The 13,986-nt window shown below is 38.0% G+C and overlaps 8 protein-coding genes across 8 annotated transcripts; 5 read left to right on the top strand and 3 right to left on the bottom strand.

Moving 5' to 3' along the window:
• Positions 1-196: 196 nt before the first annotated feature.
• PIM1 (ATP-dependent Lon protease PIM1) lies at positions 197-3,487 on the top strand (the record flags this gene model as incomplete). Its single annotated transcript, XM_003647342.1, has 1 exon — positions 197-3,487. One exon carries the CDS (start codon positions 197-199, stop codon positions 3,485-3,487), a length of 3,291 nt encoding a protein of 1,096 aa, XP_003647390.1.
• A 422-nt stretch (positions 3,488-3,909) lies between these two features.
• Positions 3,910-5,364, top strand: COX15 (Cox15p; the record flags this gene model as incomplete). The annotated part of the gene is made up of 1 exon (XM_003647341.1): positions 3,910-5,364. One exon carries the CDS (start codon positions 3,910-3,912, stop codon positions 5,362-5,364), a length of 1,455 nt encoding a protein of 484 aa, XP_003647389.1.
• Positions 5,365-5,514: 150 nt separating this feature from the next.
• On the bottom strand, positions 5,515-6,348 carry MAG1 (DNA-3-methyladenine glycosylase II; the record flags this gene model as incomplete). Its single annotated transcript, XM_003647340.1, has 1 exon — positions 5,515-6,348. One exon carries the CDS (start codon positions 6,346-6,348, stop codon positions 5,515-5,517), a length of 834 nt encoding a protein of 277 aa, XP_003647388.1.
• A 200-nt stretch (positions 6,349-6,548) lies between these two features.
• DDI1 (Ddi1p) lies at positions 6,549-7,766 on the top strand (the record flags this gene model as incomplete). Its single annotated transcript, XM_003647339.1, has 1 exon — positions 6,549-7,766. The coding sequence occupies one exon, from the start codon at positions 6,549-6,551 to the stop codon at positions 7,764-7,766; it is 1,218 nt and encodes a 405-aa protein (XP_003647387.1).
• Positions 7,767-7,799: 33 nt separating this feature from the next.
• OCA6 (protein-tyrosine-phosphatase) lies at positions 7,800-8,420 on the bottom strand (the record flags this gene model as incomplete). Its single annotated transcript, XM_003647338.1, has 1 exon — positions 7,800-8,420. One exon carries the CDS (start codon positions 8,418-8,420, stop codon positions 7,800-7,802), a length of 621 nt encoding a protein of 206 aa, XP_003647386.1.
• A 178-nt stretch (positions 8,421-8,598) lies between these two features.
• On the top strand, positions 8,599-9,495 carry DOS2 (Dos2p; the record flags this gene model as incomplete). Its single annotated transcript, XM_003647337.1, has 1 exon — positions 8,599-9,495. One exon carries the CDS (start codon positions 8,599-8,601, stop codon positions 9,493-9,495), a length of 897 nt encoding a protein of 298 aa, XP_003647385.1.
• Positions 9,496-9,564: 69 nt separating this feature from the next.
• Positions 9,565-12,120, bottom strand: Ecym_6184 (uncharacterized protein; the record flags this gene model as incomplete). The annotated part of the gene is made up of 1 exon (XM_003647336.1): positions 9,565-12,120. The coding sequence occupies one exon, from the start codon at positions 12,118-12,120 to the stop codon at positions 9,565-9,567; it is 2,556 nt and encodes an 851-aa protein (XP_003647384.1).
• A 483-nt stretch (positions 12,121-12,603) lies between these two features.
• Positions 12,604-13,245, top strand: GET1 (GET complex subunit GET1; the record flags this gene model as incomplete). Its single annotated transcript, XM_003647335.1, has 1 exon — positions 12,604-13,245. The coding sequence occupies one exon, from the start codon at positions 12,604-12,606 to the stop codon at positions 13,243-13,245; it is 642 nt and encodes a 213-aa protein (XP_003647383.1).
• Between the last annotated feature and the right edge of the window lie 741 nt (positions 13,246-13,986).

The following is a 13,986-nucleotide window of genomic DNA, read 5'->3' as shown; positions in this document are numbered from 1 at the left end:
TGTTTGTTAAGATCGATGTCTACTATCACCGGATTAACCGTTCTCGTTCAAGAAAAAATATAATTAAATAAAAATATTAAATCAAAAGGCTTCCGCGGTTTTGCCACCCGTTTATGCAGCTAGAATACAGAATTTGTGAGCATTTACAAGCGTTTTGGGTATTGTATTTGATTATATATTGAAGCTTCTAAACTAGATGCTTAGTCGAATAGGGGTGAGGCTGTCTAAGAATGCGGTTGTATGCCGGGTTAGGTTGTCATCATGTTGCGGTGGTATACGGAACGCAAGTACAGTAAACCTATTAGACACCAAGTTGGTCAGTGACTCATTAGGTAATGATATACCTCTGGGGGATAGACATTGGCAGGCTTATAGAAGGCAAATGAGTGATCCCGTGAAGGTTAATGAATTAAGACTATTAGAAGAGAGATGGATGAGTGATCTTATGATGAAAGAAGACAACGATGCTCCTGGTGGTAAGGAACGCAAGGTTCCTCCTGGGACCAAGAAAAGGGATAAGGGACGTGTTAATGAAGATGTTACGAATGATAGCGAAGGCGAGAAGGAAAACGACAGTAAGCCTATTGACTTAGAATGGAGGGGTCCTGCTGGAAGAGGGTCATCGTCTGATTCCACACCCCAACCAAAGGATGGCGGGGGCCCCAATGGAGATGATCCATTATCTAATAAACCTAAGAATCCGTTAAGCGATCCACCCCAAGTTTATCCTCTAATGTTGGCATTACCGCTTTCCAGCAGACCATTATTTCCAGGTTTTTATAAAGCTGTAACGATAACAGATGAAAGAGTGATGAAGGCAATTAGAGAGATGCAATCGCGTCAGCAGCTTTACATTGGAGCGTTTCTTCTGAAGGATTCAGAGAAAGATACGGACGTTATTCAGAATATGGATGAAATATATAAAGTTGGTGTTTTTGCTCAGATCACTAGTGTGTATGCGAAAAGAAATGACGTTACAGGTAAGTTCGTTATGACTGCTCTCTTGTACCCCCATCAGAGAATTAAATTGGAAGAGTTGATTCCTGCTCCCGAAACAAGTAAAGATGTCAAGAACTCAGGCGATGAGTCAAGTTTAGAGTTGATGAAGCCTGCTGTACAGAAGATTGAAGATGCGGAGGACGGTTTTGAGGATGATTCAAGTCCCACAGAATTCCTCAAGAATCATGCAGTTTCTTTGGCTCAAGTTTCTTCTTTGAAAGATAAAGAATTTGATAAAAAGTCCCTAATGATAAATGCTCTGTCAAATGAAATACTAATGGTGTTCAAAGATATTTCTTCTTTGAATTCGATGTTTAAGGAACAAATTGTTACATTTTCTACTGCGATCCATACCGCTAGTACTAATATCTTTGAAGAACCCGCGATGTTAGCGGATTTTGCCGCAGCAGTATCTGCTGGAAATGACCGAGAGTTGCAAGAGATATTGGAATCTGTAGATATTGAACAACGCTTGGAGAAAGCTTTGATTGTATTAAAGAAGGAGCTTTACACGGCAGAGTTACAGACAAAATTATCCAAGGATGTTGATGCAAAGATTCAAAAGAGACAAAGAGAGTATTTTTTAATGGAGCAACTGAAGGGTATCAAAAAGGAATTAGGTATCGACGATGGACGTGAGAAATTAATTTCCATCTTCAAAGAACGAGTTGAAAAATTAACCTTACCAGAAACGGTCAAAAGAGTCTTTGACGAAGAGATAAACAAGTTGGCAACTTTAGAAACGTCTATGTCAGAATTTGGGGTAATTAGAAATTACTTGGACTGGATTACAAGTTTGCCGTGGGGGGTCACTTCCGAAGAAGAATACTCTATTAACAGGGCTAGAAAAATATTAGATGAGGATCATTACGGTTTGAAGGACGTTAAAGATCGTATACTAGAATTTATTGCAGTGGGGAAATTGCTTGGTAAAGTGGATGGTAAAATAGTTTGTTTTGTAGGACCTCCTGGTGTAGGGAAAACATCTATAGGTAAATCCATTGCAAGGTCCTTGAATCGTAAATTCTTTAGGTTTTCTGTTGGAGGTATGGCTGATGTTGCTGAGATAAAGGGTCACAGAAGGACTTATATTGGTGCATTGCCTGGCAGAATTATACAAGCTTTGAAAAAATGTCAGACACAGAATCCATTGATATTAATTGATGAAATTGATAAAATCAGCCATGGTGGCATGCATGGTGATCCGGCTGCTGCTTTGTTAGAGCTTTTAGATCCAGAACAGAACAGTGCATTTTTGGATAACTATTTGGATGTACCTATAGATTTGTCCAAAGTGCTATTTGTTTGTACGGCTAATACCCTGGACACTATTCCACGCCCATTACTCGACCGTATGGAGGTGATAGACTTAACTGGTTACGTTGCTGAAGAAAAGGTAAAGATTGCTGAAAACTATCTGGCACCCACAGCCAAGCAAGCTGCCGGATTGAAGGACACTAATGTTGAGATCACAGAAGATGCGGTCACATTATTGATGAAAAAATACTGCAGAGAGAGTGGAGTTAGAAGTTTGAAGAAGCATATTGAAAAGATATATCGTAAAGCAGCTTTGGATGTAGTAAAGAAATTTAGTATTGATGATACCCCATCAAAGAAGTCAGAAGACAATACTACAAGTGAATCTGAATCTACTAGAGAGAATAAAGCCGCAGCAAGTGAGACCACAACTAGTAAAAATGATCCCGATACTGAAGAGGCTAAGAGTGAGGAAGAAGTTCGTGAAAGTTTCAAGGTTCCCGAATCTTTCTCACTCAGGATTACTTCAGAAAATCTAAGAGACTACGTTGGAACGCCCATATTCAATAGTGACAGAATTTACCAAACAACACCACCAGGTGTTGTAATGGGCTTAGCATGGACTAACATGGGTGGTTGTTCTATGTATGTTGAATCTGTTTTGGAACAGCCATTAGGCCCTGAATCTTCTCCTGCACTAGAACGTACAGGCCAATTAGGTGATGTGATGAAAGAATCCTCACGCCTTGCCTACTCTTTTGCAAAGATGTATATCTCGAAGAAGTTTCCAGATAATAAATTTTTTGAAAAAGCTTCCATCCACCTGCATTGCCCGGAAGGTGCTACTCCAAAAGATGGTCCATCTGCAGGTGTGACAATGGCCTCCTCCTTACTATCCCTCGCCTTGAACAGGTCTTTAGATCCCAAAGTAGCCATGACTGGTGAGCTAACTTTGACAGGAAAAGTGTTGCGTATTGGGGGTTTAAGAGAAAAAGCTGTTGCTGCAAAGAGATCCGGTGCTTCTACCATTATTTTCCCGAAGGATAACCTTGCAGACTGGGAGGATCTACCAAAAAATGTTAAAGAAGGCCTAGAACCTTTGCCTGCAGATTGGTACGATGATATCTTTGAAAGGTTATTTAGTACAGTTACCCAGGAAGAAGGGAACACTGTATGGAAGAATCAGTTTGACGAAATAAATGCCAAGAATGCATCCAAGCAAAACAAATGATCCAGCTACCTGTCATCTGTTTTGCTTCTTAAAAAGGTGATATATATATATACACTATATGTAAATAAAGGTATTATCTATCTTTTTTGAGCTGCAGTGGCTGGCTTTATCGTGTGTAATTTCAAAACCACCATAACTTTCAGATAGTAATATAAAATTATATAAATGATCAATACACAAATGGGATAATGCAAACCAACTGGGTTTCTACTTGGATATTAACTATTCAAAAGGTTTAATACTGTTAGGATCCCTTGGTCTGTACGATTATAAATTCCGAAATAACGGTCTGCATGGAAAAAATTAAAATGAATAAAAAATTATCAGTAATACTCAAATTAAATTCTAACATCTTTATGTTTTTAATACAGAAGCAGAACCAACTGAAGTAGGTTTGATAGGAAACCAGCCTCATTACTGAAATGTTTAGGAATTTGCTGCATAATGGACTCACTAGGCAGGTGATCAGGTCTATAGCAGCTAATGGTACACTTACGGCGAGCAGCCCGATGATGCTAAAACGCATAAACGTTCCATGTTACGCCAAATACTTATCTTGTTATAACTCTGTTTTTAAAAATGGTATTCCAAAGCAACCATTTGGAACCTATACTAGGGTGATGAAAATTGCTCTGCATTCTGCAAAGAATAGTGCTCCCAAGAATTTGCTGAATTCATCCAAAATTTCTGGGTATTGGTTAGTTGGCACCTCTGGGTTAGTGTTTGGTATTGTTGTACTTGGTGGTTTAACGAGGTTAACAGAATCTGGTTTAAGTATTACCGAATGGAAGCCAATTACAGGCGCTGTTCCTCCAATGAATGAAAAGGATTGGGAAAAAGAATTCGCAAAGTATCAGGCTTCACCGGAGTTCAAACAACTAAATTCCCATATAACTATTGAGGATTTTAAATTTATTTATTTTATGGAATGGGCTCATAGGTTGTGGGGTCGTGCCATTGGAATGGTATTTATTTTACCTGCGGTTTACTTTGCTGTGTCTAGACAGACCTCAAAACGTGTAAATCTAAGGGTTACTGGATTGGCTTGTTTGTTGGGCTTTCAAGGGTTTATTGGTTGGTGGATGGTCAAGTCTGGGTTAGACCAACAACAATTGGATGAAAGGAAGTCGAAACCTACCGTTTCTCAGTATAGATTAACAGCGCATCTTGGAACTGCGTTTCTACTGTATCTGGGAATGTTATGGACGGGTATTGAAATTCTCAGAGAAGCTAAGTGGGTCAAGAATCCTGAAAATGCTCTAAAGCTATTTTCGAAGCTCGATAACCAGTCTTTGAACCCACTTAGAAGGCTTTCTTTAGGTCTCTTGACACTTACATTTATCACCGCCATGTCTGGCGGCCTAGTTGCTGGTTTAGACGCTGGATTAATTTACAACACTTTCCCCCATATGGGAGACGACTGGATTCCAAGTAAACGTGAATTGATAGATAAGACGTTTTCGAGAAAAGATGATAGCAGTGATTTGGTCTGGAGAAACATGTTAGAAAATCCAACTATGGTACAACTAAATCATAGAATTTTTGCCACTTCGACATTCATTTCTGTTCTCGCTCTTCATTTTTACTGTAATAGGAGAAAACATCTAATTCCATCGAATGCAATTCGTACCATGCACGCCCTCATGGGACTAGTTTCTCTTCAGTTTACATTGGGTATTTTCACGTTACTTTACTTGGTACCTATTCCGTTGGGCTCTGCCCACCAGGCAGGTGCACTATGTCTATTAACAGGTTCTTTACTGTTTGCTGCTCAGTTGAGAAAACCAAGAATTCCAATAAGAATGTTGGTTAGCAGTTTAGGCCGTCAACAAAACACATCAAGTAGTAAGATATTGTCACAAGTATCTAAACTGTAGTCTCTGAAAATACAGCTCCCACATTTGCGTGATAACACAGCTCATGTATATAACGATAAGGCATGTTTATCGCACAAATACAGTTTTATTTATTTACTTAGTTATTTCAAACCTTCGTAAAGCCCCCCAATTAAACCTTCAACACAATTATTATTTATCACATTTTGTATCATCAAACTGCTTTTCAGCGGCAATCATAGCTTCCATGTTTGTACTGGACAGCCTCCACAGGATCAGCATGAAAACCGTTCTATAAGGTTCAAATGACTCTGCACAAATCTCCACAATATCTTCATCATAAATTGTCCAATTGCGATTCTTGTGCTTGATTTTACTTTTCTTGATTTTCCTGCGTTTAGTCATAATATTCTTCAGAACCTCTGGTCTGGTTTTCAGATAATTCGAACATCCTCTAGAAATTCCCAAATCATCTGCTGTAAAAACATTCGGATGTTGCAGTGCTGTGACTAAAAACATCTTGGCACTCCAAAGCCCTATTCCCTTGACATTTTTTACTAATTCGTTAACAATCTCTTCAGCGTTACCTTCTTTAATCAGCCTCTCTATATTCTCAGATTCATTACAAAAATAATTAACCAGCGATTCTAGGTACACTAATTTCCGACCAGATACACCGCATTTCCTTATATCCTCAGTTTCCTTGGATTTAAATATAGATTCCAACGTTTCATAGGAAGGAAATTCTCCCTTGAAAAGATCCACTATTCTCGCCTTGATTGCCTTCGCAGCAACACCACTGATCTGTTGAGATAGTATACCACTAGCCAAGTTCACAAAACACTCATTTAGGGTGTTGATCTTCTTTCGATTAATACTGTATATCGGAAAATCACTTTTGAGAATAATGTCCGCTAAAGAAGGGTCCTTGTCAAGGATAAACCGCACTGCCTTTCCAAATTCTGGAGTATGCCTAGATAAGTAATCTTTTGGAAGCAACAACTGGTCCTCACGGGAACGTTTCATTTAGATATTTGGTTGCTCTCTATGAGCATATATGCAACTGAATGTAATGCCTTTTATTTTCGCTTTCTGAGTGATATATTAATATGATGGCAGTGGCGATAAAAACTAAAGTTTTCTCCTTATTCTTTTATTGATATTTATGGTGTATTCCTTATAATCTACATACGGTATTAGGCGAAAAGGAATCAGATTGGAGCATCATGCATATCACGGTTAGCAATGAAGCAACTGGTGACCTTCTAGGGCCCTTTGAATTGAGTGATGATATGAAGTTAATGGATTTTATGGCTCTGATCGACTTTCAGGAACATAATCACATATTATGGCATAACATGAAACAACTGGGCGTCAATCAAAAACAGAAGACATTAAAGGAATTGGGATTAACAGATAACGATTTAGTACTTCTAAGAACAAGGGACCCCGCTGCACAAAGTAGTGGTGGTGAGTTTCAAGAAAACAGAAATGTTTCTGACGAGGAATATATAGATAGTTTTCGGAGATCTTTGCAAAACAATGCTTCTCTTAGAGCTAATATCCCTATTCCTGGAATAGATCTGCTAGTTGAGGATGCTCAATTGTTTAAACAACTTTTAGGACCAGCGTTGTTACAAAGACGTACTCAAGTCCAGGCACAGAATCCTTTTGGTATTTCCCAAGAAGAATATAGCAGGTTGATGAGTAATCCAGATGATCCAGAGAATCAAAGTCGTATTAGTGAGTTAATTGCTCAACAAGAAATTGATGAACAGTTGAGAAGTGCTATGGAATACACTCCGGAGGTTTTTACGTCGGTTCACATGTTATATATAAATTTAGAAATCAATGACCATCCTGTAAAAGCATTCGTCGATTCGGGAGCGCAATCAACTATAATGTCAACTGGGCTTGCGGAGAAAACCGGTTTAACTCGTCTTATTGATAAGAGATTCCGAGGGGTGGCCATGGGGGTAGGGAAACGTGAGATTATTGGTAAAATCCACACTACTCAAATTAAAATTGAATCTCAATTTATTCCTTGTAGCTTTACCGTATTGGACACCAATGTAGATATGTTACTTGGTTTGGACATGCTGAAAAGATACCAGGCCTGTATTGATCTAAAGAATAATGTCTTGAGGATCGCTGAGGTCGAAGCACCATTTTTATCAGAGTCAGAAATCCCAAAAGAATTTGAAGCACAGGTAAAAAAGCAACTTGATCCAACCATTCCGAAACCAATGTCAGCTCCTTCTGGATACCCTCAAATTGAGCAAGTACCTGAAAGTTCAGGAGTGGCAACTACAAATTCACGAAATTATCCTGAAGCTGTCGTCAAAAGATTAATTGACTTAGGTTTTCAAAAGGAAGAAGTAATTCGCGCATTGGATCAGGCGAATGGTAATGCTGATTATGCGGCAGCAATCTTATTTCAGTGAATACATGGTATTATTTTCATGCAACCTCCAAGTCTATAAACTAGGGAATCGTAGACTAGGTAATAAATCATTTTCTGAAGTTGACTTCAGATTTTTTGCTAATATCCAGGGGACTTTATCTGTCATATCTAGCCCATTGACCTCTATTTCTAAATTGAAACTTTCAATAAATTTTCTTTCATGAATATTGATGCCAGACATGTAAGTTAAATACTCGTTGAATATAGACACCGTACTCCAATAAGACAGCTTTCTAAGACAAGCAATCACTAAAGAAGTGACCAGTTGCCCCGTTTCACAGTGTATATAGCATGGATAGTGATTCTTATTGATCAAAAACTGTACGCATTTTATAACCACATCGTATTCAATCGGCACAGGTTTCTTCTTTCTCTTGATTTTAGGCTTATCTTTAGAACATTTATCATTACCACACGAAATATGTATTACTTCAATATCTTGTTCTTCACAGAACTTCATTAGTATTAGGTCATTTGTACTCGGTTCTGCCGTCAGTGAAACGATATATTTTAATCGGAGTGTCTTCAGGAAGGGCAGGTTGATCTCTCTTGGGTAAGAACCTCTGTACAGCTTGGGCTGAACACAACTAAAATATAATGGGCTAACCAGTTGTGTACCTCCAGAGATATTCATAGAGCTATAGTTGTACTTAGAAGTCCTTGCTTCTTCACAGAAAGAATCTTTTCTATACCAAATTTTAACTTTACTATTTATAGGGTGACTTACGGGATAGGAGGAATAATTCGATGTTTTTACATCACCCTTTTTACCGTTACTTGAACATGGAACAACATCAAGACAAAGAGCCATCATGGATTTCGTTTATGAAGAAGTTGCAGCATCTGAGAAGAAGGAGGTGAAGGTTAATAGTACTGACCACGATGATAAGACGGAAGAGGCGTTTGAGAAATTTGAACAACATGTGGATAAACAGTACCAGCGTACTACTGATGCTATTAAGAAGTTCCTAGGTGATGATGAGTACATAGAAATGAATCTACCTTTAAATCCTAAACTCACTGAAAAGGCTCAGGATCTATTAAAGAAACTTGATACAAATTTACAGACTGTAGAACATGCTGCTCAGTGTTATTGGGGTCAAATATCACAGAAGTCGTTTTGGTCGACTATGACTGACTCCCTAACTAGCGGCCTTAGCAATGTAGCCAACATTATGGATGACAATATAATCAATCCCCAACATAATAATTCCAGTTTATCCAAGAATGATGATATTGCAGCAGCAGCAGCAGCAGCAGGAAACAGGACAGAATCCCAACTAAAACAACTATCATCCGATAAGAACATATATCTAGATAATCAAGACAAACTGCCAAGTGATTTCAGCGTTGGAAAACATACAGATGAAATATCCACTATTTTGAAAAATGACTTAGAGTTAAGTACATTAATGAGTACAATTGTTCCTGAGAAAATTACATATAGGGACTTCTGGGCTACCTACTTTACAAAAAGAGATAATGTTTTGGAGATGGAGAAGAATAGGAAAGAGCTCTTAGAAAATTTGGATTCTGATGATAGAATGAAACCAGAAGTAGCATGGGATGATGAAGATGGAGACGATGAAGAAGAGGCCATAGAAATAGTTGGGTCTGAAGATGGTATAGAAGAGCCCCTAAATCTTAGAAGTGCCAATGGCAGCAGCCAAAATCTTGCCAGTGACGAGGATGACGATGAATGGGAATAAAGTTTTATTAGGAAATTTTATGTACCATTTTCTATATTATCATTATGTTCTGTTTCAATTATTTTTGTGTCATGAACCATGAATGCGGTGATAAAATAATACGTATGCGTTCTGTGAAATGTATTCGTTGGAACTCCTAATTTGCCTCCAGTTGGTGTCGTCATAATAGCACCAACCTAATGTAGCACCTTTATTAACATAAGCTGTATAATGACCACCATATAGTGTACCTGTGTGGCAAGCTACCCCGTAAAGCTGATAATTGAATGGGGGAACTTGACCCCGCGAAGGTAGTTCAACGTTGTTATTGTTCATAACTTTCTTGTCATAATCATTAGCCCAAAAAGATGTTAAATTCAGCACTGCAGAATAAGAAACAAACACATTGTTCTTATTTAACATATTGTCAAATCTTTTGAGGTGAATGATTAAATTTCTGGGAAGCCTTGTTATTGTGATCTTCTTTGTGGATGGCTGCCTTTTCTTGCAATCGGGACATGACCATTGTTCATCAAGATCAAGCGTTTCAACTTTGGTAAATTCTGTAAAGCAGTCAATAATAGTACACTGTCTTGAACTGGGGACTGGTACCGAGAGCACGGAGAAGGGCTGATAGGTTGTGGATGTCCTGCCGCATACTTTACATCGTAATTGTGAAGCATACTGACCTTGGAATAAATCAACTATCACACTAAAGTCAGTGGTTAAGTACCTCTCCCATTCAATTGAGGATGCAATTCGCATGGGCATCATTTCCCTCATCTTCTCTGCCTTTTCTGATAGTTCCTTTAATGGAGGGTTGTTCCCACATTGGTTTAAGTCTTCATGTAGACCATCCAAGAGAAATTGGCAAAATTCTTGACAATCTTGCTGTGACCTATCTCTAAAGAGAGCGTTTATTGACCCACAAGCAATCTTAAATTGGGCAGGTAGAACTGCTGTTTTTTCGGTGCCTGAAGTTTTACGTATGTCTTTCCCCTGTTGATACATTTGATGGATTAGCTGAGAGAAATATCTTGCTAAAACACCCTTAGACCCTAGCCTGCTGTTCAAATTTATATGGTTTTGATAAGAATTGTTTAAAAACATTGTGCATAACTCCTGAGTGCCAAGCAAGCACTGTATAATGCAGCTCATATAGCATGAATTACCACAATTCACAAGTCCCACACTAAAATTTAAATTGAAAGCGGTTAACATTGCCCATTCTTGTCCCGGAGATTTCATTGAACTAAATCCCACACTATTTTCATTTCGTTTTAATGGAGATGCACTTGGGTTTAGTAAATTCGATGTATTACTTTGAGGAGAGCTTTTAGATCCACCAACAGCCGAAAGTCCACGAGATGCAGTTGTTAGTGCTTTCGATGTAATTGGAGATATCTGAGGTAAAGATTTCATGTATTCATTACTGCTTATCAATTTTGGAGTTTCTGGATAATTTGCAAAGCCATTTTGAAACTGTGGCGGAACGCTACCAGGTCTCTCATTTAAAGTTAAAGTCGAATTTGACCCCTTAAAATAGTCTTTAAAACTTGGTGTTCGTTTTAATTTTGACTGTTGTTGAAGCGGAAAATGAAGGGGACTCCTAGTAATATCGTTCGCTTCACCATTCTTGGAGAACATTGATTGGAAAATAGGATTGTATTTATTTTGAGGTGCAGCCTGTGGCATTGACTGTAAACTCAAACTCGACGTATCACCATTGATGTAAACACTATCACCCTGGAAAGATTCACATAGATTGGGATATGCCGTAGACCAGCTAGAAAATCCGCCGTCTAGTGTCAAAATTTTAGTATTATATAGTGACTTTTGAAAAGACCGGTTAATCAACAAGTCTACTAATACTTCTTGTTGATGAATATTGTAGTCGTTTTTCTCACTTCCTTGGGTGTATAAAATAATGTATTCAAACTTATCTCTTTCTTGGAATAGCGCTATTTCGTTGTCTGGACTAGTGATCATAGATTTTTTGGCAATATCTATGTCTGAATGACTATCCTTAAATGAAACTGGCTCAATGCAGATCAAAGATTCAAACTTGATATGAAAATTAACAAAATCTACTCGTGGCCGGATATCAATTAGCAAGACCGACGTTGCAGTAGCAGGTGTAGTAATTAAGTTATGCAACATCAGACTGGAAATTGATGAGCCATTTTCCACATCAAAAGGTGCAAAATCATTTGTCATATTACTATCCTGTTTGGAATGCCCTCTAACAAATTTCTTTATCTCAGAGATCTTCTCGTCTTTGATTAAACGATTGACTAACATATTATAAATCTCTAACAGCTCTTTGCCATTTTGATTTAGATCGCTTTTAGCACGCCCATACTCTTCAAGCTTAGGGATTTTATTCAACACTATCAGCGAAACAATCTTGAAGTACACGTACGCAGTCTCATATGAATCATATACTTCCTTAGTCATTACATTGCCACGCATTCCCTTAATCTTCTTGCATTCCTCCTGATAATTTGATAAAGTGTCGATACACTGCTGTAAGAGCAATTTCATATCACTGGCATCAGTTCCATTCTCTGTGACAAACTGTTCTGCAAGATGCGATAGCTGACTCATGGGTCGACACCAAATATGTGTTTCTTCAATATGTGGCATCACTAGGTATATTGCTATTCGTCCGTCGATTTCCTCACACTATCTTAATGATGAGGTACATACGTTTGGCCTTTTCTCCGTTTAAACAACTTTTTGGATGCCTGAATGTGCAGGGCATGCAGCTATTACTGTAGTTATTAACTTTCCTATTTTTGGCTTTCTGTGGATCAGTCCGTCTACGAACTACAAAGGCCTTACAGTCACGTGCTGAATTTAGTCGATAATATAACCACCAAAACAGCTTTAAGATCACTCATAACCATTCATTTACATCTGGTTCACATGCATCGTTGTTATCTGCGATTATAATTTGGGTTCCGTGGCGAGATCTTTTGAAGTATTTATCGCATCGTTTTGTTCCGGTACTCAGATTCAAACATTGTACTCTCTTCAAAACATATTACATAGATCGACTTGCGTAAAGCAGTGAGTGGTTCTTTTGAGATAGCGTTTAGATAGTGTGATTAAGTGTGTTTTTTGGCAATGATAGATTATTGGGTAGTGGTGATAGTGTGTTTTTTGGTTGTCGATAAGAGTTGGCATCTAACGGGACTATTGGCCACGAGATTAAACTCTCCTAATAAGGTGAAGCAGTTAATTCGAGAAAGACAGGATTTGCATTTGAAACAACAGAAGCTTAGTGCACAAGATCATTATGCACAGTGGACCAAAAATAACCGGAAGTTAGATACGTTGGATAGGGACGTGGAACAGGCTAAGAAAGATTATTTGGAAGGTATTAAATCAACGAAATCCAAGCTGGCAAAGTTGAAATTCCTGTTGGTTACTGCCCCATTCACCTTTTTGAAGTTTTATAAAGGTAAGATTCATGTGTCTTCTGTTCCAAAGGGGATGTTCCCAAGGGTTATCGAGGGCACTTTGGAACATGGTTGGTTATATGTGGCTTTGGCGCCAATACAATCGAAACAAATCAGTGAAGGTGCTTTTGTGATGGTATCGTTAGGAATTTGGTTATTCGCTTTATTAAAAGTGTTAGATGCCTGTGAATTTATTATTGATGTACTCAGAGAGTCTAATCCAGAGTATGCTTCAGCTACACTAAAGGATAAGAATCAGGATTCCGACATCGTCAACTATAAAGATATAATGGAATCGCTTGATTGAAACTATATATTGATTTTTATCTGCCAATGACCCACTTGTTTTGATGCAGATTAAGTATCTTATACATAGAATAGTAAATCATATGGAAGGCTATCTTCTGTTGATATTCGTTAGTGTCTGGTAGCTTTTATGTCTTCATTGTTGCAGCACCTATGCGTCTTCTCCTTTTAAATTATTCAGCTATTTTACGGAAAGCAAGTTTCCTTAACTTTTCCATCTGACTATTATTTATAACAAGAGAATTGAACATAGCGAGCCCCATTCAAAAAGTTGTGCCATGTTAGGTTGGCTTTTGAGTAACTAATTTTCAGCTCTTGAATGATCTTACAGGTGATTGTGTTGGTTTAAAGGTATATGCTACAGATACCGGGAAACTTCCTGATGATGGTTTTCACCATTTAAGTGTGGGGATCCTCCTCCACTATTTGGGGTTTGTTAATAAAAAAACTCACTGCCAAGTTTTTCTGATGAGGAACTATGTTTTAAGTGGATTTAATGCAATGTTGAACCTGTTTTATGCTAGTATCTGACGTTAATGATATTAGGTATATCTAAACTGTCAACATTTGTTTTGACGTCGTTACGTCTGCAGTATATCTAAATATGCATGAACAAAATTGTGATATGGCACAGACGTCCGCCAGTCTAAAATTAACTATTATCATAGTTATATACCACAAAGTGTATTGTATCAGAATTATTTAAAGGGGTCTCTATTGTTATGTTAGAGTGGTTTGATAT

The sequence above is a fragment of the Eremothecium cymbalariae genome, chromosome 6 (assembly GCF_000235365.1).
Source record: "Eremothecium cymbalariae DBVPG#7215 chromosome 6, complete sequence".
In the NCBI taxonomy this organism is placed as follows: domain Eukaryota; kingdom Fungi; phylum Ascomycota; class Saccharomycetes; order Saccharomycetales; family Saccharomycetaceae; genus Eremothecium; species Eremothecium cymbalariae.
Note: the sequence above shows the minus strand (reverse complement) of the source record. Positions and strands in the feature narration are given on the sequence as shown.